General features: G+C 39.5%; 2 protein-coding genes and 1 long non-coding RNA gene across 5 annotated transcripts in view; 2 read left to right on the top strand and 1 right to left on the bottom strand.

Moving 5' to 3' along the window:
• LOC134677326 (uncharacterized) overlaps nucleotides 1-25,624 on the top strand; it is a 187,314-nt gene that overhangs the window by 108,131 nt on the left and 53,559 nt on the right. The window lies entirely within an intron of this gene.
• LOC134677266 (RNA-binding protein FXR1) lies at nucleotides 1,130-18,336 on the bottom strand. 3 transcript variants are annotated; one of them, XM_063535699.1, is made up of 15 exons: nucleotides 18,191-18,336; nucleotides 17,768-17,820; nucleotides 17,533-17,686; nucleotides 15,448-15,611; nucleotides 14,398-14,565; nucleotides 13,550-13,636; nucleotides 13,033-13,198; nucleotides 12,145-12,288; nucleotides 11,209-11,346; nucleotides 10,648-10,795; nucleotides 10,131-10,221; nucleotides 9,503-9,719; nucleotides 8,473-8,560; nucleotides 4,336-4,401; nucleotides 1,130-2,014 (listed from the first exon to the last, which is right to left on the bottom strand). In XM_063535699.1, exons 1-15 carry the CDS (start codon nucleotides 18,239-18,241, stop codon nucleotides 1,806-1,808), a joined length of 1,944 nt encoding a protein of 647 aa, XP_063391769.1. In that variant the 5' UTR covers nucleotides 18,242-18,336; the 3' UTR covers nucleotides 1,130-1,805. The 3 variants fall into 3 exon arrangements, with proteins under 3 accessions (XP_063391769.1, XP_063391775.1, XP_063391781.1); XM_063535705.1 differs by having other exon boundaries at nucleotides 13,033-13,180; XM_063535711.1 differs by lacking the exon at nucleotides 4,336-4,401.
• On the top strand, nucleotides 18,842-25,298 carry LOC134677256 (GDP-L-fucose synthase). Its single transcript, XM_063535691.1, has 8 exons — nucleotides 18,842-18,978; nucleotides 19,082-19,233; nucleotides 19,622-19,736; nucleotides 20,069-20,197; nucleotides 20,629-20,702; nucleotides 21,203-21,342; nucleotides 22,033-22,161; nucleotides 24,864-25,298. Exons 1-8 carry the CDS (start codon nucleotides 18,976-18,978, stop codon nucleotides 25,097-25,099), a joined length of 978 nt encoding a protein of 325 aa, XP_063391761.1. The 5' UTR covers nucleotides 18,842-18,975; the 3' UTR covers nucleotides 25,100-25,298.

Below are 25,624 nucleotides of genomic sequence, written 5' to 3'. Positions count from 1 at the left end.
CTACAGTATTGCCACTTTTTAAGTTCTGGTCTTTTTTGTCAGACTATAACTCTGCATAGACTTTGCAGTGTAGAATATAAAAAGTGGGTAAAGAGTTTGTTCCCGAATCCAGATGATCAAGATGTGACGTACTAAATTCAGAACTCCAACCCCATCCTCAACAAATTATCTCCAAAAAAATTAAAATTTTATGAAAATGGAACTCGAGTTGATTGATTTTGTTTCGTTCGACTTTAAAACAAAACATATTCAACTCTATTTTCTAACACCGTTGATTCAAATTCGATTGCCAATTTTCCTTGTACGGTGGGCCGCTAGAGGCTATACATATACAAGTTTACAAACAAAGTAGGTACCCACTTCAGAAATAGTTATCGAAGTTGCAAATGCCGGCTTAATGTACCTAAATATATTCAAAATCCAAAATATAGGCATAACAGGTGTTAAATTGAGAGTTGAAACTATTTGTATTGAAAGTTGAAACTTACACGGTTGTAAAACTTGTTCATTTTAGATAATTTCAAATATACTCGCGTCCGTGAAGTTATCCAAATACCTAGATAATTATACTTTATAAAATTATAAAAAAAGTTTTTATGCATTTTACTTTCATGCAACTTGATCACTAAATAACTTGAAAATAATGCAATACGATTTTATGCTAAATGTATTTTTTTTTTGTTTTTAACAAAACATTACAATCATAATTTTTATATATTATTGTAAGCATATCGTTGAAATTTACAAAACATGTGAATCCTGAGACTAGCTGAAAGCGTATATCTTTGTAAATAATTCCTAGTGATATCCCGGCAATAATGCATATCACGTTTGTATTATATTGACTGATCCTTTAGTATTCCTAGTTGTAAATATGATCGTTATAGTCGTACACGTTTAGTATCAAGCGCCTAGCGTCACAGATCAGTGTTCCCCGATCCCGACGACTCTTCCACTCATAGTATTACTAAATGTACATCGCTGTAACTTTCCACTATAGTCCTATTATTTTTTTATAAAATATTATTGTAACTGCGACGTGGGTCATGTAGTGTGGGCTCGGCGGCGATAGCGCGCTATCGAGCCCGCACTTCATTGGATATTTATTTATATACAAATAAAAATACGATTGAAAATATGTACAGAAATGTTTTATTTTATAGGAAATCACATAACCACAGAGTACAGGCTACGACACACGTATGTACTGCTGATCCGATCTCCCATAAAGGTACCGAAAGGCCGCGATCGGCGCGAATCGTCCGGGGAGCGACGTACACATCATTAATTTTCCATATTATCGATAACCAGGAGTACAAATCACGAATCTCTTATAAAAGCATAATACGAGTAAGTCTAGTGCCGGCCTCGCCGCGGCCTCCGGCCCCGCGGCCTCCCGGCGGCGGGAGCGGGGCCGGCGGCCGCGCGGGCGCGCGACTCCGGCGGCGCGCGACTCCGGCAGTCGCGCTCACACATAAATACACGCGCAGGCGTCAAAAAAACATACAAAGTGCGCTGCGGCGCTACTCTATCGATTAAATACGAGTCGAGCGGGCGTCCGGGGACGGCACGCGGACAAACTAAACCGTGCGGCTCTTGGAGCCGGGGCTCGCGGGGTCTCGGCACGATACAAGTTACGTTACGTTAGGTTACGTTAGGATATAATATCTCGCGTCAGAGCGTCGGCGTCAAGTCAGGGCAGTCGGGTCCAGGCCGCGGCTCTCGGGTGGAGGCGCGCGGAGAGCGGAGCGGGCGCTCGGCTCGGAGCAGACGAGGGCGCCGGGCGCCGGGCGCCGGGGGCGAGCCTACGCGGTGCCGTTCAGCACGGGCTCGAGCTTGGGCTCCAGCTTGGGCTTGGCCAGCGGCGAGCGCCGCTTGCCGCCGCCGCCCGGCGCCGCGCCGTTGCTCGCGCCCGTCGCGCCGCCCGCGCCTCCCGCGCCGCCCGCACCCGCACCCGCGCCGCCCGCGCCGCCCGCGCCGCCCGCCGCCCCGGAACCGTTCTTCCACCCGCCTCCTGTCGATACACCACTGGGTTATCATACATTCTATAAGTGAGCGACTGAAGGCAATGGAAGCACCTGTGCACAATAAAAGGAAGCTGAAGAAGACGAGCCTTAAAACGTCATCGTATATGACTTGCTATTTTACTGATTTCGATCTGATCTGAACACAATTTCCCGTTTAAAGTAAAACATTGTATGGAAATGACCGCTTTCACCGTACCCAAGCCATGTGAAAAAATATTATAATCATGATCATGAGGCCGTCAAATTGAGTCCGCGTGATTCCGAATCCTTTACTTCCAACGGTCGAATAGTCAAAACATTTGGAAGCGTTAAGCACGCAACATGACAAATGCTCATGCTCACAAAATGATTTAGGAATTTGTGTTGTACATATAGACAAAGTTGGTAACGTGAGTCAACAGAAATCCGATGCCTCGAGCGAGCATATCAACGAAACGATTGCCTTGAACACATCAACGAGAGGTCATCAACTTTGCTACCCTTTTGCTACCGAATGAAACAATATTTTTCACTACACCCTCGCGCTAAAAATACTAGCTTTAAATCATTACAATCCAAATTAATTATATTAAATTTTAATCATTAAGATCATAATATGTTAAAAGTAATGATATTAAATTTTAATCATTAAAATTATGTGAAGAAATGTTAAGTCGAATTCCATCAATATGTAGTAGATTGTTTTATGTCCGAACGATTTATCGACCACATACGCAATACTAGAATTTCATAAATATTACTTCATGTCATCATCAAGAAAATCTGCCGAAGGTTGGTTGACAAAGTAAATCAATGGCGAATAGTTGGTTAGCAAGTGAAATTCGGATAGTTAAAGTTCGCTGAAAAGGCGGAACACATCTAAGGATTCATTGTATTATTCGGACATCTTAAAAAAATCTCACTATACAATTCTATTCTAACTAAACAACTTTGCACACTGATTATAAAGAATAAACAGAGGTTTGCGAGCGGGTGTGGTGAAAAATAAGAAAGTAAATAACACTGCAACACATCGTATTTGTATAAAGCTACGTGTCGGTGACAGTCATTCTCAGTAAAACCAATCCACAGTTAAATCTGAAAATTTTACGTAATGTGAACATGTAATAAGGAACATGCTGAGGCTACAATGATTCCACATAGATTAAAACCAATCAAGAAGCAAAACTACTGTGCTGTAAATACAATAAATGAAAAATATTTAATACTGTAACTGCATTAACTAGCAACATTAAAGTGAATATAATTGTTAGTATTGTTAAACAGCGGTTATTCAATTGGATTAATTGTATGAATTGTATGAAATTGTACAAAATAAAGTTGCTTTCAGTTAATTCCCAATCAAAGTCAGACACGCGAGTCAATCTAGAATTAGTCGAATATATCATCGCACGCTTCAATAGTTCTAGCGTCCACACATTGACAAACTAAATGAATCTAAATTCCTCTATGTATTTGAAAACTACATTAGAAAATGTCAACATCACAACTGATTTTATGTAGACCGTTTTATTATTAATAATTATTACACACGACAAGTGTAAGAAATCACTGCTCTGCTTCTCTTGGAATGCTAATTTCTTAAAATAAATATGTTTTGATTTTTATTTTATATTATATAGACCTGATTTAACGTAAAATTTTAATTGAGTCTATATATAGAACAATAGAGTTATCTCATTCATTTACTTTGTCTGATTGTTAAAATATACGGAGAGTATAAGCGTTACTGCTAATTTGACGGATACAATACACTAAATATTATAACGGCATTACCACAACTTAAAGTACGTTACTAACATGTGAATTAAAGAGACGCTATAATGGCAAACAGTCTAGTGACTAGACTTTAGTCGGTAAGTAAGTGTGCTCCAGTTAAGACGGGTGTCTTAGGAGATTTAAATAGTTTAAAAAAATGTCGCGGTTCCGGGATAATTATGAGGAAAATCGGCTTGAAACTCGGACTCTTAAAAACCACCGACTTCATTACATTAAGTAGATGCGCTCTGTACCTTATGTGGTAGTTCAAAAAGGTTATGGCATCATTTAATTCATAACTAGGAGGACTTTGCTCCTTTTTCACGATCACGTAGTGCACGCATACTAAGAGGACGGCCTCTGGTTAATCGTGAAATCTAAACTAAGTCTTTGGTTTTCAAATTCGTCACTGAAGGGACTCGCTACTTTTTATTTAGCGAATTCTACTCAATTCTTAATTTAAGGGTGTATATGTTCAACGCGAGTATGGCACCGGCGACTCGATAATAGGCGCTATTATGTGCGGCGCACGTCTAGCTCGGGGCAGTACCTGTCCTCCTCCTGCGGCGGCGGCGCGCCTCGCCGGCCGCGACGCGCTCCTCCGACGACGCGGACTCTGCACAGTGCACAACCCCACTGTTCCAGTACACCCGCACACCGCACACCCCGCACCCCGCACACCCCGCACCGCCCGCGGTGACAGCTGTCTGTGCGCCCGTGCCCCGAGAGTACTAACGGCATCGGCAACTCTCTACACGTATGTTACGTTCCTACGTTTCATCTCGAGTAGCATAATAATTCAAATGATGGGAACCGATCGATTCTAATCTCGACCCCTACGTTTCCGCGGATGCGTGCCCTAAAAATATCGTACTTCGTATTAAACTAACAAAAATAATACGAAAATTTACGAATAAAGAGTTTGATGGCACTCTCGACTCTTAGCCTTGTATTCGGAAAGGACTCCCTGTAATTACGACAGCGGCGTCCTCGTTAGTCTAGTCGCCCGTCGATAAAATAGAGACATTAAAAGGATAAAGTCTACCGCAAGTTACACCACCACCGAAACTAAAAGACTAACACAGACTATTTCTACTAGAAGCGAGACTCAACAAACAGCTGTCAACCGCTGGCAGAAAAAAGTAAATAAACATCGCATTCATCTATCCGGAGCACTTAATGTACTAATTAAAATGTAAAAAAATGGGTGCAATAAAATATACATAAATAATACAAGGCATAAATATTATTCAATTATCGTACCAGGCACTACGTAGGTCATAAAAATCGCATCTACATTTTAACTAGCACATTCAGTAATATTTTCAGATTTTATGCAACTACATTTATTACAATTATAAAAAAAAAAATATTTTGGAATAACATTCAATTGGAGAAACAACTATCACTAAACCATTCATTAGCCATTGAAACTACTGATTAATTATAGACCCATTAAACTCAAGCTACAGTATTGAAATGACTCAATTTGTTCATTTAGGGGTGATGGATAATTAAATTGAATCTCAGTAGGTATCTATTTTAGTCTTAGTACTTACATTTACTGTTTAACTGAGATTGTTTGAGAGATCACTGCGCGCGCTACAAATACAAATAGTCGGCAAAAAACAAGTAAAAATACGTCCTGTTTTCTCCATTTTGCATCTCAGTTAGACAATAAGGAAGTGACTGTTTTGAACCAGTCGAATTAGGAAACTTTTACACCAGAGATGTGCAAGATATTAAGAGAGTAAGCTAGGTTATAGACGTCACAGAAGAAACACTTTCCAAAAAAGTAAGACTTGAAAATATGTTTGGTATCATACACTGTTGGAGTTTTGGCAATGACAATATTGACAATTATAAAACCAATATCCATTACACCAATAAATGCAAAAGTACTGATTTTCGTTGTTTGTATGCATTGAGTCAATATAAGATTAAGTTACATGTGGACGAAGGTTGTTTGAATGGGCGCGCATAATATTAATGATTTAGGTAATTTCGAAGTCACACTTACGTTCTCCTGCGTAACCCTTACTTCCTACCGAAACGATATCGCGCCATCATAAACCTTTAGTTCCATGCCTTATGGGAAACGGTCGCAGAGATAGTTCAGAGCCGGAAACCGCTACCAACTTTTAGTATGTTGTTGGGCATGGCTTTGGGTCTCCAAAACTGCCGGGAGACGGCGGCGCCGGCCATCTACTTCAGCGGAATGACGTCATCAAAATGACTCCCGCTTCGTTGCGAATATTGCATACTGCACCCAAACTATGCATAGCACATACACGTGTGGGGTATTAAATGAAAGCCAATTAAATAAACTTTATTTTATTCATACAAAGTGTACCAAAATATGCAACAGTTTAAGAGAAATTTACAAATAAATAAAAATTACGTAAAAAAATATTCGATTATTTGGGTTTTACAACCAAACAAAAAGTCGGACGATAAAGCAATGTACTACAACATTAAAGATGACGTCTCAAGCCATACACTCATATCAATAAAATCAAAATTGGATCAAATATGTGGAAATTATGCATCAAAATGTAGATATTTGCCCATACAAATGCATAAAAGTTAAAAAAATCCAAATTGGTCATTTTCAGGAAAATCGTCATAAAAAATTTGCGTATAATATTTGAGAAACCAGTTATTCAACTATATATCACAATTTAAATTTTACATTTCCGACAAAAACTGTGGAAGTTCTAGAAAAAAAACTAAAGCGCCTCAACAATTCTTTCTTAATGCGCTCATATTATGCAAAGAATAGTTCTAATTATCGAGTATTAAATGGATGAACATTACATAAAATACATGAAAACGACATTTTCGAATGGAACCATAATTAAAAAAATAATTATTTACTAGATAAGTAAGCAAAATACTGTTTCTTTAAGTACCTAATCTCCTACTTTCAAATTCGGTTAAAATGTAGCTTTTGTGACCTGGGCTACAAAGACAAATAAATTGACACCTAATTTATCAAAATCAGTTCAGTACTTTCATGCAAACGGTACCTACACATGCACGCATAGATAGCAAATTCTGCCGTAGTCGGACAAAAAATTAAAATTCAATAATTAGACCTTTACTATTATGGCCTGGCGTGGCTTGGGTTCTAACGTTGAAACCCTCAGGCCGTAGATGTTAGCAGACCAGAGGGGTGACCTCTGTATTTCGGAGGATCAGAGGGAAAATTCTGCCAGCCTTCTCAGCTCAGCCTTGAAACCCTTGCACCACTCAAGATTCCACTTTTATAAGAATACCCAACTGGCGCGAAGTGGCGCAGAATAGGGCAGAGTGACGCTCTTTTGTGTCAGAGGTCAAGATCCTCTTTGGGTCACTGAGCCAGTGATGTATGTATGTATGTATGTATAAGGCTAATCGAGGCTTAAATATATAATTATGTATCGCATTAAGTGAACTGATATGGCATTTACCGAGATAAGGCATTTTGTATTAGGCATGTACCTACTTACTGGCATGTAACTTTACATTTCTCTAATAATGTAGCGTTAGGCCATGACAATAAGAGTCTATTTGATATTAATATTTACCGCGACTACAGCAGGAACTGCTATCTACGTATGTATATGTATTTTTTACATGAAACAACTGAACTGATTTTGATAAATGAGGTGTCAATTTATTTGTCTTTGTAGCCCAGGTCACAAAAGCCACATTTTAACCGACTTTGAAAGGAGGAGATTAGGTACTTAAAGAAACAGTATTTTGCTTACTTATCTAGTAAATTATTATTTTTTTAATTATGGTTCCATTCGAAAATGTCGTTTTCATGTATTTTATGTAATGTTCATTCATTTAATACTCGATGATTAGAACTATTCTTTGCAAAATATGAGCGCATTAAGGTACATCATTTTGATTCTTTTGCAAATGGCTTTTAAACGGCTGAATATTTTGATACACACTGTATAAATGAAATATAGCATATTTAATTGGCTTTCATTCAATACCCCACACAATTATGTGCCATGCATAGTTTGGGTACAATATGCAATATTCGTAACGAAACGGGAGTCATTTTGATGACGTCATTCCGCTGAAGTAGATGGCCGGCGCCGCTGTCTCCCGGCAGTTTTGGAGACCCAATGCCATGCCCAACAACATACTAAAAGTTGGTAGCGGTTTCCGGCTCTGAACTATATTCCCATAAGGCATATGACTACTTAGAGTTACAGGGTTGAAGGTTTTTTAGGACTTAAATTAATTCGCATAATGTGTCCCTGCTTTTGCAGATCGTACGTACGTGGTACGTGATACTTTCATAAATTACGAGTAGCTAATGTAGCTACTGACCAGAACCTGAGATGATCTCAGCAACAGTGGTCTTAGCTAGTTGGCACATTTCCAGTGGAAAAGCTTCATATTCATTATATTCCATAACCTGCGGGTATAACACAACTGTTCTAACAATTGGATATGCTGGTGAATTGCGAGTAATAGTCAGTTGTGTTAGCCCCGCTTTGGTACAGTCTGCACCAGATAGATAGGGACGGTTAAAGTGGCCAAATAGGACGAGTCTTGTCTTTCTTTCTATGGTAAGAAAGGTGTTTTACGATAAATTCGGCCACTCTGGCCGTCATTACGTATTCGATGCTGACTGTACACGCTCACACTCGCAGTAATGTAGGGTCATGCTCGTGTGCGGTACCTCGGTCAGCGCTGGACACGTCCTGCGAGTCCAGCACGGAGCTCTCGTCGTCCGTCTGTCGCCGCCGGTCATCGCGCCGCCGGCCACTCTGAAAAATTTGAAGACAGGTTAAAAGCGCCGGCGCGTAAGGGTAATATTCCACCTGTCCAATGTGCATCGCGTCTCACTCTCTCACCGAGTAAAATACGAGACGCAAATACACATCGGACAAAGAAATCGGGACAGGTGGAATACCACCCCTAGGTAATATTTAAAGCCGGGGCGAGGTATATTTCTGGAGAAGGAATAACTGTCACAATTGGCTACTTTCCTACTAGTCAAATCAGCTGCTTTTTAGGGTTCCGTACCCAAAGGGTAAAACGGGACCCTATTACTAAGACTTCGCTGTCCGTCCGTCCGTCCGTCTGTCTGTCACCAGGCTGTATCTCACGAACCGTGATAGCTAGACAGTTGAAATTTTCACAGATGATGTATTTCTGTTGTCGCTATAACAACAAATACTAAAAACAGAATAAAATAAAGATTTAAGTGGGGCTCCCGTACAGCAAACGTGATTTTTGACCAAAGTTAAGCAACGTCGGGCGTGGTCAGTACTTGGATGGGTGACCGTTTTCTTTTTGCATTTTTTTCGGTTTTTTTTTTTTGCTTTATGGTAAGGAACCCTTCGTGCGCGAGTCCGACTCGCACTTGCCCGGTTTTTAGAACTGTCAAAACGATTTGCTAATATGGAATTTATATGAAAACGTGTGTAGTGACGTCACAGACTCGCAGTCAACTCACCTACTTTTTATACTTCCATCCGATTTATTAAATAGAAATTGTGTTTAAAAATAACTGCTATCTATGTTTTTCTAATAATGACCAGGTGCTTTATTTCGTGCACGGTGTGAAATAATTTATTTTAAGTAGAGGAAAGTACCCAATTACGGCAGGACATTTTTCGGAAGACGCGGTCATTATATGACGGGTGGCGCTAGCGTCAGTCCTGGGCACTGGGCAGTTTATTGTGTATAATACGGGTCGTGCTCACGTTGGCGTTGGGCGCGCGCGGCGGGTGCGCGCGGCCGTTCTCCAGCGGCGCGCGGCGCTCGTCGCGCTCGGGCCGCTCGCCGCGCTCGGGCCGCTCGCCGCGCTCCGGCCGCTCGCCGCGCTCGGGCCGCTCGCCGCGCTCCGGCCGCTCGCCGCGCTCCGGCCGCTCGCCTCGCTCGCCGCGGTCGCCGCGCCGCGCGTCGCCGCGCTCGCTCGATCTGCAGAACGATACCATAACCGTTAGGCTAGGTTCACACGGCAACGTCCTACACGTTTTTGAAATATTCGATTTTAAACGTACTACCGGTCCGGGTGTACAGTCGCCATCAGATATATCCGACCGGCAAAGGTGTTCACAATATCTGAACACGCACTCTAACGCCTTGACAATAGAGGCATGCTCAGATATTTGTGAGCACCTTGACCGCTCCGATATATCTGATGGCGACTGAACCTACGGTAGATTTTCATACGTTTAAAAACCGTTTTCACGCCGAAAAGAATACAAATAGACTATTTCATCTAAACAAATGCAGGTGAAATTTTAATCTAAAGCAAAAAAGCTTTTTGCTATCGAGTCCGTTCAAAATCTGCGGAGTATAAACGATAGCCAATAGTTTGATATTTACCGGTTGGTACGCGCACCGCGGCCGCCGCGACCGCCCCGGTAGCTGCCTTCGCCGCGCTCGTCGCCCAGCTCAGGCGTCATACGGCGACCACCTAAAATTCAATATTTAGTATTAATATCATCAATGTCACATTGCAGAAGATGGTGGAGACATGTTTATATGTTTATTGGTAAACTATGGTGTTGTGTAAATAATACTAGGACGAATTTACTAAAATTAGGTCAAGTATTTGATTTTTTTTTTTATTTACAAACATATCATAAACCCAATCTGATGCATTCAAAAACCGGTAATTTAATTACGGAGAAAAGTTTGCAGCGATTTTGATAGCACACGCAGTGCAAGTGTTATTTCAAACGTCAAAATTCTATGAAATTATAAATTCTATGAAAAATCGCTGCAGTATTTTCTTGGTCCAACTCTAGTACAGTTGCTTGTAAGCACCGCCGCTGCCCGCACTCGCGTCCGTCCAGCTGCCGGTGTGTTGGTGGTGGTGCAGTGTGTGGTGTGCACTCACCCGGCGGGTAGCGCTGCGGCGGCGGGCGGCGGCGCGCGCGCGCGGCGGGGTGTCCCCGCGGCGGCGGGTACGACGTGGACGTGCCGCCGATCACCGAGCGCAGCTGCTGGTCGATCTCGTGCTTCTCGGCGCGCAACTGTTCCACCTCCTGCAAACGGCACACACATTTTATACGGCATCGGCGTTCACATTTCGCTACTACTAATTATTTCCAAGAACGAATCGGCGAAAAATAATAATTAATTATGGTTCATTTATTATTACTGTCAGTATACCGTTGTGCAGTGTTTGAATCTACAAAACAAACAAAATAAAAATCAGGCTAGTATTTTTTTGGAAATGGCTATAGACAGCTGTACCTAGAATTATTTCTAGTGACAGATTTTCAACTTATTATAGTTTTCTTTTACATATTTGTCTTTGACTCGTTTAAAGCTTACCAATTTATGGTAGCAGGTTTATCGATTTATGGAAAATTCTATCGATGTTTTTGATAGAAAAACAAAAAAGTCCGAATGAAGCGTGATTTTTAGCAATAAGCAGTATGATTGTAGAATGTACCTTAAGGTGCGCGACGTGGTACTCGACGAGCACCTGCGCGTTGGCGATGTTCTCGCGCGTGCCCACGAACACGAACGGCACCACGCCCTCCTCGCGCGGCCCCACCGGCGCCGGCTCGTTGTCGCCCTCCACCTTCACCTGCACACACCAACAACTATAATTTAGGCTCAGTGTATGTGCAAATCCCGGGAAAATCCACTAAAGAACCTTTTTGCCTTAACGACAATGCATGCATGTTAAAATGTAATTAAAACTAATAAAAATATCTTGATAAAAGAATGCCAATAACATAGACTAACGAATTAAATGACTCCCCTTCTCCGGCGATATGATAGTAAGAAAAGGGTATCCTCCACGTATCTATAGGGCGCACTTATGAGCAGGGAGATGTTGCGAATATTTGCATCCGCATCCACGGAACTTCCGCATTATTTTCAAAATCCGCATCCGCATAAAATCGATGCGGAGCTGATGATGTAAGTACCTAATCTTGACATCCGCATCCCCAACCGCGGATGTGAGCCTCTAAATATCCACATCGGCATCCGCGGATGCCGCTGTGGAACACCTGCCTCCAGGGGGAAAGCAAAAGTGGCTAGTATGGAAAGCTCTCAACAGACTTAGGACGGGAGTTGGTCGGTCAAAAGATAATCTTCTGAGATGGGGAATTGGGCGACAAGGTGATACATCCTGCGAGTGTGGAGTACCTCAAACAACATTACACATGAGACAGTGCTCTCTGTGCTCAACGACGTGCACTGAGGAAGATATCCTGAGGGCTGCACCCCGAGGGCTGGAAGTGGCAAAACATTGGCAAACAAAAATTTTGTACTAAGATGTTTGATCCCTTTACACGAAAAGAAAGAATCCGCGGATGTTTAAAAATCTGCATCCGCAACAACCCTGCTTATGAGGTGGAAAGAGATGGGCACTCACACGCACGACGCCGCTCTTGTCGACGATCTCCTGGATGACCTTGCCGTTCTTGCCGATGACCTTGCCCACGAGCGCGCGCGGCACCTTGATGGACTCCTCCGCGTACTCCAGCAGCGCGCGCGCGCCGCGCACCGCCTCCATAGTCTGTACACAAACACATGACTTGAACAACCTACAATGGCATTAAGGGCCAGTTGCACCATAATTCACTAGGCGTTAACAATTAAACTTTCCATACATTAATATTTAGCGAACTCTTTATCGGTGACTGACGGTATGGCTCAACCGACCCAAGTACTCGTATTCCCCAGGGCCGTGCCTTTGATCCCCTGATAAACAGGGACCGTGTGGTACTAATTATTGCAGTGTTGAGCGTAACGTGAATCCCTTCCACACTGACATACGTATCTAGAGATTCGAGTTACGCGATTGGCCTGGGAGAAATCACATTTCACTTCACTCTATCTACATTCAACTATCCCATATCGGAGAGATGAAAATGGCATTATATTAAGAAGCCTTAATACTACAAAAGCATAATAAACCTAACTTAATGTTAAAATGCATTAATAGTTAACCCTTTACCAGGCTTAACCTTTAACTTAACCCTTTAACCACATACGGCAATTTAAACATGTTTTCTATTTTCGATGAGTAAGACTGACATTCAGTTGTCATTTTTGAACTGTCAGCCTGATAAAGGGTTAAAGTAGTTTCACAATGTCCGACTTGTACATATAAGACAACTGCTAGAAAGTGCCTAAATGCGGCTTTTACTTTTGCATTAAATGAATAAAAAAATATTAAATTTTATTATTTATAAATTCGTATCAGACATCCGATATCGGGTCGGACAATGTGAATGCGGTGGATAGATGGAGAACTGACCTCGCCGCAGATCTTGAAGGTGCAGGAGCACTCCTCGAGCTCGATGTTGGAGACGCCGGGCACCTTGCGCGCGAGCTGGATGTTGGCGCCGTGCGTGCCGATGGCGAGACCCATGAGGTCCTCGCGCACGCTGAACTCATCCGAATACCTGCCGCCCGCCAAGCTACTATCAATTGAGGCCGACATCAGTTATTGTTAATAATCATTTATAACATCCATTGGTTACACTCACAAAAACATCATTTTCATATTGGTTTTCGTCTGTGCAAATGAACATATTAACAAAATCGTGACATTCATTATATAATAGCATATATTACATAAAAAATATATGAAAAAAGATATATTTTAGAAAAGCAGCAAGTTTAACAATGAAGCATAATAAAAATTCAAGTAAAGCTCATAATTAAAATCACTTTGAGAGGCATTTTTACTTCACACACACACACACACACACACACACACAATGAAACCGTGTAATTAGTTATAGTTTCAATAAAATAACAATTCAACTTACCCTCCTTGGTTGTGTATTTTGGTGGACTCCAACTGTCTAGCCGCCTCTTCAGTCTTTTTCAGCAATAACAACTTCTGCGTTAGATTTCTGCAAACAACATAAGCCATTATTAAAACACTATTAATATAAAATATGTATCAATATAATGTAAACCAATTTAAAAATAATTGATTAAGAATTGTGTGAAGCCATATACTACTATCTCGATCGACTCGTGACCGGCAGCCCTGAAGCTTCTGATAATGTTAGCACAGGCGGGAGTTCAATTGATACTTGTCAAATGAACTTCCGAGAAGTGCTGAATAGGATATTTTCCTATGACTAATAGGAATCTAGGAATCTATGAAAATCAGTTACGTTTTTAGAACTGTCAAAACTATTTGCTAATATGGAATTTATATGAAACATTACATCGTGACGTCACGGTAAACTCACCTACTTTTTATTATATTTCTATCCAATTTATTAAATAGGACTTGTGTCTAAAAATAACTCCTATCTGTGTTTTTCTAATAATTATCTGGTGCTATATTTCATGCATGGTGTAAAATTTAATTTACAGTATAATACCCTATTTGAAGTGCCGAAAACCATAGTATAGTAATCAAACCTAATCAAATCCAAATGAATGTTATTAAATATTTATCATCCAAAATCATCATTTAAAAGTCAATCCTACCAGCAAACATAAGAAAACAACTCAAAATTTGCATTTGATTACTTTGCCTCACATGTGAATAAAATGCAACTTTGCTATCAGTTTTTGAAGTGCAAAGTAAGCCTTTCCGAGCTGGTGTGGTGAAAAGATATAATATTGGGTAAAAGTTTAGTGAAGCGTAGGGGCTGACCGGAAGTGCATCTCCTGCAGCATGAGCGCCCGGCGCTGGCTGGAGTCGCCGCGCGCGAGCACGGCCAGCGCGCCCCGCTCGGGCACGTACCACACGAGCGCCGCGCCGATCGCCTTCTGGAACTCCTTGTGCGCGTTCTCCACCTTAGCGCTGTGGATCTCGTGCAGGCTGTGGGATACGATCACGCTCAGATAGACGCCATCTGTACCGAGAACGGATCTATTCCTCGTAAGACTCAAGCCAATTTTTGCGCTTTGAATTTGGAACTTTCTCTTAGTTCCTTATTCGAATTTAATTTGTTCTTGGACTTACGAGGTTAGACTAATGTTTACTATTGTACCGGTAGTTGGTTTGGAGAGAACTAACAAAACGTAGCTTTATCAATAATTAATTTTCAAGCAACCTGTCCTGTTGAACCTATTGTGCTCAATGAACTATGCAGGTAGCCAGGTATTCAGGAAAGTGGCTAGCCGTTTTACAGTTAACATCTATATTGGTCTATGATATTCACATAGGTACTGGGTCCCAGTCCCATATGAGTCTCAAATGACCAATCTTATACTAAAACTATAACTCGTAGCTCGTTACTCGAGTAAATGTAATATTACTAGCTCACAGAATTCACAAACAATAACAGCATAATATGATTCAGGCTAGCTACGACTATCATTTTGGTATACATTTCACACTTGATTAAACATAGAATAAAGAAAGTGCTTCATAAAAGCAAAATAACTGTTTGTAAAAGTGTACACAATATACACATGCATATAAATGCAAAATCAATTATTATGGGTAGCATTTTTTAAACTGTTCATAATGTCATAAAGCCAGACATATGCATTGTATAATGTATACACAATATTAGGTACATTTGTCTTGTAACCTCAAGAGTACTTGAATGTCCTTGGTACCTACATACAAATTGTACTGCATACTTGGTATACTAGTTTTTAGTGTTCCATACAAAACTTTGTTCACAGAACACCTACAGGATCAGTTCGGTCTTGCAAATTAGTTAATTTTTAATATGTAATCTGATTTACTTACTAGTCTTTAAGATCTTCAGGGACCGGTATCTCAAACTTGTGGAAGGTGGTTTTGTCGATGGGGGTCTTGGGGGTCTTGACTCTGAGACGGTCCTTTGGCACTATTTCTGTGTAGCAGTTGTCCCATTCTAAATATTCTATCACCAAGAAGTCCCCCCTCATCATCTGGCAACAAAAATAATAATGCATGCTTCAAATTATTAATGAACACAGGTATTGTTAACATACCTACCTAATTAATGATATTACATTATAAAATCAGTTCATAAAGGAGCAAATTAAACTATGAACTGCCTGTGAAGCCGATGGTCCTGGGTTCGAATCCCAGTACGCCACTTGAGCTAGGAATTGGATCTAGCCTAGGCATTAAAGCTCCAAAAATATTTTACAGTTTTAGGGTATCGTCTTGGGTTGTCCCATTCGTTTTTCGTCAAGTTCTTAAATTATTCCTATTCTGCTTTTGTCACTCATTCTATATTCGTGAAAATCGTCAGTGGCTTTCAATGTAGAATGAGTGACGAAAGCAGAATAGGACTAATTTAAGAACTTGACGAAAAACAAATGGGACGACCCAAGACGATACCAGTTTTAGGTTCTCAATAAAAGTATATGTTATGTGATAACTAATAAATTACATTATTCACGGGATACCCGCAGAATACCCAAACAATATTGAAAGTCATCTACTTAATTTTTTCTGCTCAGCACTAACTACTTAAAATACTTAAGTAATACCATACCATAAGTGTCTATTTTGCAATGTTAATATGAAATACTTTAAACATACTAAATTGAACCTGACAATATGGAATTGTAGTATCATATGAATTATATCTTTTAAGTAGGTACCCATTTTTGGACTGCATTATGGTTATAACCTGAACCAAAACTAAAGTTGTAGTGAAGTAAAATAGTAGTCTTAATAAAGTCAATAAGTAATAGTAGAAGTAATAGTAGAAAACTAGTAGGTCACCTAAGTGAAAATCAAAAAATTATATTGCCATAAAAAATCATACATGCAGTATTGTAATACATAAAATATACATGGTTACTTCATTTACTTGCAATATTCATTTCAAACTTGATTAGGAACTAATAGCCTTGGCAAACATCTGTCTTTAAGACCCCAAGTCTAACTGCCACCCTTGCCATTTCAGCTATTTAACATAAAGCCACTGCCCTTGAGATTCTTATACCAGCTTGTCCTTGAACATACTGCATTATTCAACCTTGTCAGTCCAGTATAGCTTTGATCATTTATATTCTATTCATAGTATTCCAATTACCATATTTTAAAATAGTCACATTGGGTCAGGAGCAATTTTTTAGACAAGAGTTGTGTCAGATTTGGGAATAATATTTACCTAGTTGTTATTTAAAAAGATATTTAAACTATTTTTCTCTTTATCATCCAAAAATGGAACTACCTACTTGCAAATGCTTGGATTAGCTATTATAGGCTAAGATATGGAGGGTAAGTAAATGTTCAAGCATTTCATAATCTTTTGTCCCTTTGTGTGACAAGCAGCCAATTTCAAATTCTAAATAATTGATTATAAAACAATATTTTTAACACTCAAAATGTAACATGCCAAAAGAATGAAAAAACTATTCATTTGGGTACACCATAATTACCTCTGTGGTTGACAGATAGTTCTGTTTTTCTACCCTATTATAATTATAATCTTTCAATTATTATGGTGTTAGATCAGAACCAAACTATATAAAAACCAGTTACAACAGATACTAGAACAAATTTACCAGTAGACTAAGGTAATTTCAGCAGTTTTATCTTAACCATGGGGAAGCCTTTGTTGCATCAATTCTTAAAATAAATTCTAAAAATTACATGTGTAATCAGTGTCACAGGCAAATAGTAAACTACAGTAACATGCAATGAAAATTACCAATAAAATCTAAAGCCAGTTTTAGTAGTTGATAGGTACTATTTGTAGTTACCATGGTAAACAAATAATGGGGATCATTGATCAGTTGACAGGTGAAATTGGAATGATGTAAAAACTTTACAATAAACTGAAGCTCATTATTTATAAATTATCTGGCATAAAAACTATAAATAACTTACCTTGATATTGGCCGTCCACCAGCCGCATGCTTCCTTCTCATTGGAACGGGCAAACACCTCAACTTCCTGATTTTCCACAAACTCTGTGTGTTTTCCCGTGTCTTTAGGAGGCAAGAACACTTGTGAGAAAGGAAATTTGGATTCTGGCTGCCAGCTTAAACAAAATCACTCGAATTAGTAAATAAATACAACCAAAATTTGTATGAGTAGTAATTAAAATCAATTATACACTTACTCATTTTCAAAGGCTACAAGAACCTCGTTGTCGAGCACGTCGGTGACAGTGGCCTATAAATATAAGGAATTTTTTGAGAATCCTGTGATCGAATAACTTAGTAATGCGCTAGAAATAAGAAGTTATGTAGGTCAGATACGCAAAATGAGCTACAACTGTAATCCGGCGAGAGCCGCCCTCATTAAACTCCTCGACCAAAGCTAAAAATATATAAAATCGGCATAATTTACAGCACATGGAAAATTCACGCCCTGACAGACGGACATGGCGTCCATTCCAGCCGTGATGATCATCCCGGAAAAATATTTTTGAAAGTTTACCTTTTAAAGTGAAACTACTGACTGAAAACAATTTAAGAGATGTAGCACCAACTAAATTACCGTTTTATAATGAGAAATTGAACGTACTTCATATTTTACAAACCTTATAATAAGCACCATTTTCACCGTACACCTCGACCGACAAATCCTCCATTTTGGTTTGAAAGCGTATTTAGATGAACGAACGCTCGTCGACTGACCAATCAAAAAAAATGCATAGACAATTTTGCTTTTATTCTATTGCAGACTATGGTTTTAGGTCTTCTACAGACCTTGCAACAAATGGAATGTGATTTTAAATCCATAACACACTTTCGCACCGCACCAAGGTCATGGTGCAGTACGGTAGTGCGTTATGGCTATTCGAACGAGCGAGCGAAGCAAAGGTTTTACATTCGACTGCATTTTCGACTTTAATTGTTGGTCGTCAAATCGAAATTAAAGCGCGTTGAAAAAGCGCTCGTATTTTTTATGAGGCCTAAAATCCGTACCAGACTATCGCACCGCAACTCGACCTAGGTGCGGTCAAAATATCTCTTTCTCACTTTAACTTATAGATGCGTCCTTAACGTACGGCGATCACCTTACACTAGCAATACGTGCGCCGCATCGTACCAAGATCGCGGTGCGGTAGTCTGTTATGACTTTAAAAGCGGTATAAATCATAACTCAAATATCTTATCCAATACATTCAACAGCAACTGTCATTTTGACATTGATACTTGGTATCTTGACAAATATCTTGCCCAAGTTTAAGCACAAAATTAAACCTTCAATCAAACTTATCAAACATTAAATTTCTGCCGGTACAGCGGTTACATATTATTTGATTCTCGCCACGTATGCAGGTTCTAGTGCAAACAAACATACTATTCTATTAACTTCATTATGGTAAGGAAGTTTTGAAAACAGCTCATTTAGTTCATGCATTTCGAGCTTTTAAATAAGTATGTTTTTTGCGTATATGAGATAAGATTTTTGTTTTTCTCTTTAGATGGATGGGGAGTCTCACATTATTTTAGTAACAGGAGGTTCAGGGCTTGTTGGACAAGCCATCAAAACAGTTGTCGAAGAGGAGAAACAGCAGGGAAAAGGACACCAAAATGAGACTTGGATTTTTTGTGGCTCCAAGGATGGTGATCTTAGGCAAGTGTATATTGTACTTCAACATTAACAAAGAATCATAGTAGTCAATGGCTGGTTTTGCACATATACATTCTTAATGAAAAATTTAAGGTGACTATTAAATAATTTTTAATGATGGTAATCGGTTTTCATTGTGTACAAATTCAACAAGAATGCAGCGCAGAATCTTGTGAACTATTAAATCTCCTATTGTGCCATAAAGGCCAAGTCTATGACAATTGTGTTCCTTAGATTTTAAAAACTCCTCAGATAAATTGACTGTTGACTGGCGAGACACATTGACTGTTGTACTGGGGTTGAAGGCATCCTTATGCTAAAATTAATAAATAAAAAAATCATAATTAATCATTTTAACCAACCTATAAATAGTGTTTGTTGATATTTACAGAGATAAGCAACAAACTGAGGCACTATTCAAGAAGCACCAACCCACACATGTCATCCACCTGGCGGCCATGGTTGGTGGCCTGTTCCACAACATGGCACATAATTTAGATTTCTTCGTAAGTTCTACACATGTTTGAAAGCTTTCATTATTAATTTATGAAAGCAAGAAACCTGAATTAGAAAAGGCTAAAATAAAAAGAAACCTGAATTGCATGTTGCATGGGCTTATAAATAATATAGTGTATCTGTTGTATGAACTACTCTCATCTGTTCTTGGATACAGACATGTTAGATTATATACTAGTGTAAAAGTGACCTTGTGGCCTATTTGCTGCGTAAATGTTGAAGTTTGAAGTTACTTATATTTGGGGTGGTATCTACTTATCCAGGCATTGTGAGTTTATGATGATAAATTTTTGCTTTATTTTTAACATAACAATACTTGCAGAGAGAAAACATGGCGATAAATGACAATGTCCTTGCTGCCTGCCACAACAACAATGTGAAGAAGGTGGTCTCCTGCCTGTCTACATGCATATTCCCAGACAAGACCACATATCCTATAGATGAAACTATGGTAAGTACACAAACACTAACCATAGACATAGCATGTACTATGTATAAATACTACAATCTTAAGCCAAACTTCGTACATTTTCGGGCTGACAAAGCAAAAGGGGCGGCCGTGCATCGAGCGCGTAAGTGTACCCCTACAGTTCCTCAGTGTTTTATGCAATTTATGCCTTTTTGTGAGTTACATTACTTACATTATAATGTCAATAGGACTCAGCTGCGAAACATTCATAGAACCTGATTCTGATCAGCGTACAAAGTCCAATATTACGTTTTGTAATTAGAAATATGGGTGGCAGTATTCATACGCAAATGACTAATAAGTAAAATTATTTAATGCCATTTACAAATTTGACGATTCTCGCGGCATTGTGTGGTGGTTGTCAGTCTGCTTTATTTGCTACACTCTCATGAAATTATATCTAAATATTTCAGGTTCACAATGGACCGCCACACTCGTCAAATTACGGATACAGCTATGCGAAGAGAATGATTGATGTTCTAAATAGGTATCAATTTATTTTATCGTAATTTTTTATGATCTTTTCTGTTATACAATGGCGGAACGATATATCGAGGAAGGTTAGAAAAGGCCTAACAAGAAAGCGAGACAGCATGGCTGTGAAACCTACACATTAATCACAGGCTCACAACACAGAACGTATCTATACAAAATGTTGGCGCGCTTACCAGTCCAGTTTGTACTGCCATCATAAAAAGAGAGCTTACGTCGTTAGTATAATTCTCACAATCGTTGTAATTAAAAGCTCATCTTATTGATATTGTGCGCTCTTAAATGGGTTCTTCTTCCTTGAAGATTTGGGAAGAAGATATTGAAGTTCTCATTTGTCCATGCGTCGGTCACGTAAAGCGAGAACAGACAAGAAGACTCCATCTGATTCACATGCATTTCTACCTTATCGTCATAATCCTAAAGTCTATTTTATAAGCATCATACTATCGGAAGGATGATTTTTCTTAGCTAGTGCTTTAAAGAAGTATTTTCCAGAGGCTACCACGATCAGCACGGACGGGTGTTCACGTCGGTGATCCCGTGCAACGTGTTCGGTCCGAGGGACAACTACAGCCTACAGTCCAGCCACGTCATTCCAGCGCTCGTTCGGAGGATGGACGACGCTATGAGAAACGGTGGGTCACTGCAGTTTTTGTTTGATGTATTTTTCATATTAGCGTACTACGTAGGCGAACAACACGCGAACGCGAAGCGATGCGGCGCGGGGTGAACCGCTTACGTCGGGCGATCTCGTTGCGAACGCGAACGTCTAGGGCCCGCCGCGCTGCGCCGCGTCGTGTTCGCGAGTTGCTAGCTTATGTAAATCCAGTCCAGTCTCCGAATCATCCCCGAAAGTTCTTAAAATCACCCTTAAGTCCATCAAGTCTGAGTCCATTTTCGGAATTATCCGACACTCAGAAATGATCCGTATACTTTCGTCATAGTTTCTTGTTTTGTTGATCTATTATTTAATGTAGGTATTCTATGCACTATGAATACGCATAATAAAAACAAAACCGTTGCATTAGCAAATAATAATATTGATTATATTTACGTCTATTTCGGGTAGAAAAGGTGTATGAAATACTTGTATTACTGCCAATACAAAACAATTGTGAGTTCCCTTTCGTTTTTATTTTAATTCTAAAAATGTACACGACATTTCCCACTCAAAAAATGACTTTGAGGGTTTAAGTTTACAATTGAATTTTGATTATCATTTCGTACGCGGTGTCGATATCCATGGGACATAAGAAGTTAACGCAGCCGCCAATGACTCCAAGGTCTCGTAAGAGTTGTGACTACAGGTGTTTTCTCATTTGCAGGCGACTCTACATTCACGGTACTAGGCAGCGGGCGGCCGCTACGACAGTTCATCTATTCGCCCGACTTAGCCCGCCTCTTCTTGTGGGTGCTGCGGAACTACAACAGCGTGGAGCCCATCATCTTATCAGGTAATCAACGCATTATTCCGTGATACATCGGCTTAGAGCAGGAATATTCAGATCATATAGGTATTATGAATGCGGGAAACTTTACACATGCCTATAAAGGTGGGTAGGTAGCCACCTTTATAGGTATGTGTAAAGTTACCCTAGTTTTTATTTTACCACTTTGTCGGAATGACTGATTTAAGTGATTTATATAACCACGGAAGAAAGAATGAGCGCGCCGAGCTCTGACGGGAAACGGCATGTGCCTGGATTAGTATGAGAACCTATGTCGCCAAAACGCTGTCACAAAAATTGGCCATATTTTCTTATTTCGAAAGGAATTATGAGCCCTTGCCCATCACAGTAATTTGAACTTTACAGTCAAGAAAATTATGTCAAAATTGCACTACGATTTTTATTTTTTGTAAAAATACACAAATCATTGACAAATTGTCATTTATGCTCTATCCCTTTTACACTTGCATGGTTTTTCCAAGAGTGAATGCGATAGGATAAAATATTCGACTATGAGGTTGACACATGCGATAGGGATGTGCATGATTCGGTGTGATATCGATAAACGCTTATTAATTATCAATGTACACGTAAACTATTCAGTTTCTTTTATACATATGTATTACTTTATTTTCGACGATTAGGTACTTACCTACTTACTTTTTAATAAAAAAAATCTCGTATTGAAAGTAATCACGCCACCAACCACGCATATAACTGTAAGCGAGTAGGTATAATAATAAAAACTGTTACTCTTTAGCACACCCCAGAACAATATTGCTTTGTAATGACGCGAAATAATAACCTGCTAGCCAATTAGTGCTAACCCGTTGTGTACTTATAGTTTTTTTTAATTAAATCAAATTTCTTACCCTCCCACCGCGATGCGTGTGTGCGTGCGTGAAAAATACGCGAGATGCGTATTTTTTACCTGCAATTAATATTCTCACTAGATGCGTGCGTAAAAAATACGCAAGTAAGTGTAGTTAATAAGTGTTCACAATACTTATTAACTAGCACGTTATTATTTTAAGGCAAAACAAAGCAATAATGTTGTGTCATACATCAATATGAATCTCCGATATAAGCTAAAAGCTATAAGCCGAGCGAAATTATTATAAACAATGGAAATATTAACAATATTTTTTGCACTTAGACGGTTATCAACTTAACGCAATAATGCGGATAGAAATGCCGCTCTGATGTACGAGCGAGATAGCACTATGCACGTTTTTACCGGAGCATGGTGTGTACTCGCATCCAATGTGAAGAACGCTTCAAGATTTGTGCAAGAGTGTGGAGCGGGCTTTAGACTGGCCAGCAAATACCCGGCAGTAAAATTATGTGACAGCTTAAAACTGACACCTTACCTACTCGTATTTAATAGAGAAAATTGACAAATATGTATGGATACTAGATACTATACTATAAGAAAAACTTAAAATCAAATAATCCATTGAATTGGAATAAATAAGTAAGAACATATTTTGTACCTACATAATATAAAATGTGCATAAGCGACGACTTTTTTGACATGATCATCCAGAGGCAAAACAAAAATAAATATTAAGAACATGCATGAACATAAACAAACCGAACTGTGTATATATATACGAACATCGACATCGACAACTTTTTTGATATGGTCACAGAATAAATAATAGTACTACCGTACAGAAAGGAAACTTCCTACAAAACGAAACGAAGTTTGACAGCGGTTCAGGGTCGAATCATGCTATCCCTTCCTAATATATGGCACTATCACTTTCGGCTATTTAGGGTTGTCAAAATTCAAGTGATTATCTTATCTGTGGTCGTGTACGCCAAAGGAAGTCAAGTGGTGCCAACCCTAATAATTGCTCGGAGCAATGCTGAGCCGAGCGGAGCCGAGTTTGGCCGATCTCAGGAGTTTCGCACCCCTGATATGGTCCTCGCACTGTGGGCGAATAGCGCACCCGTACATGACTTTTACGCTAAGTAGATATCAACCTTATCTCATTTACATAAATCTGATTGTTGTACTAAACAATCCAAAAATCCTTGGGGAAACCGAAAATGTAAAACGTATTGAAATATTACATAAAATAATACTTACCGATGATATGAAATGCCTCCATATCTAATATTTTTTGTCCCGCTAGTGTTTTTACACTCCAAAATGGAGCAGCACGGCATATTCGTAATTATTTCAAATTTTTACTGGAATCGTTTTCACATCTGACATGTCAAAAGCGCCATGCTGAACTGTCACACGACTGACAATAGTCTGTGCTGAAAGTGTATGCAGCTAACCATAATCTTGCCACACGCTATAGACATACGTTTCACTTCTATTACTTCTCTGTTTTGTGTATATAACCATGACCAATTGCCTCTTTGTAGCACTAAAACTCACGAAGTAAAGCCTCGGACGGATAGTCAGACAGACAGACATGGCAAAACTGTAAGGGTTCCTAGTTGACGTTGGAAACCTAAAAAATCCATTTCTCCCTCGGGAGTAAAATCAGGGCCGGGCCATGGTGCCGCCATATTGTGGCGGGTGTAATTGCTACTTGACCCAAGCTAATCTATCCGGTGCTGGACGATGTGAATCCATGGTTCATCCAACCGACCCCCCATTCGAAACTTACGTAAATTTTTACCACTATTAGTTTTCGAAGAAAAAGGCTACGTTATCTTAAATTGCCCTTTTTAATCTAACCTTCCAGTGGATGAAGAAGACGAGGTGCCCATAAGCGAGGTAGCCGAAGCCATCAAGAAAGCCCACGGGTTCGAAGGCACTTTGGTCTACGACACGAGCAGCGCCGACGGGCAGTACAAGAAGACCGCCTCTAACAAAAAGCTTCGCGCACTTTACAAGGATTTCACGTTCACGCCTTTTGAGCAGGCCGTACGCGAGACCGTGCAGTGGTTCCGCGATAACCGGGAGGTGGCCAGAACGTAGCGGTAACCGGATAAGATCAGCGCGTAACCAAAAAGCAATAACGTTATAATTTAAAACTTGTAGACGTTAAAGAAAACACAGGTACGTATTACTTAATCATTATATTGATTTCAGAATACAATATTGTTGCGATGTATATTTTATGAAAATGTTATATTTTAAGAAATGTAATAAACTATAAATCAATGATTTTATGGTTTTGTCAACTTTGATTTACAAGCAAAACGCTGAGTCTACGACCGTTACAAGTGGAGTGGAGAGATATCTACAAAATTACTACAACGCGCGTTACAACAATAATACAAAAAAAAACAACTAGTTACAATTAAAAAAACTAAAATAATAAGTAATACTAATTATAATTAATACTTTTACCATATTGACTATGTGCTCGACTGTGGAGTCCACCTAGAGGCTAAAAGCTATGAAAATCAGCATATATTTTAGCGTATATTTTATTTCAGCTCCCCACAATGACAACTCACATAGTCAATTAGGTACAACACATTTTTACTTGATCACATT

The sequence above is a fragment of the Cydia fagiglandana genome, chromosome 2 (assembly GCF_963556715.1).
Source record: "Cydia fagiglandana chromosome 2, ilCydFagi1.1, whole genome shotgun sequence".
Lineage (NCBI taxonomy): Eukaryota > Metazoa > Arthropoda > Insecta > Lepidoptera > Tortricidae > Cydia > Cydia fagiglandana.
Note: the sequence above shows the minus strand (reverse complement) of the source record. Positions and strands in the feature narration are given on the sequence as shown.

What these genes read in the sequence shown, in the direction of transcription:
- LOC134677256 (XM_063535691.1), top strand. An exon ending in CACATAATTTAGATTTCTTC is followed by an intron (nt 19,737 to 20,068) that starts GTAAGTTCTACA and finishes CAATACTTGCAG; the next exon opens with AGAGAAAACATGGCGATAAA. An exon ending in GGACGACGCTATGAGAAACG is followed by an intron (nt 21,343 to 22,032) that starts GTGGGTCACTGC and finishes TCTCATTTGCAG; the next exon opens with GCGACTCTACATTCACGGTA.
- LOC134677266 (XM_063535699.1), bottom strand. Translation starts at nt 18,241, where the DNA reads ATGGAGGATTTGTCGGTCGAGGTGTACGGTGAAAATGGTGCTTATTAT. An exon ending in ACAAGAGCGGCGTCGTGCGT is followed by an intron (nt 11,347 to 12,144) that starts GTGAGTGCCCAT and finishes TGGTGTGTGCAG; the next exon opens with GTGAAGGTGGAGGGCGACAA. An exon ending in CGTGTCCAGCGCTGACCGAG is followed by an intron (nt 4,402 to 8,472) that starts GTACCGCACACG and finishes TGCACTGTGCAG; the next exon opens with AGTCCGCGTCGTCGGAGGAG.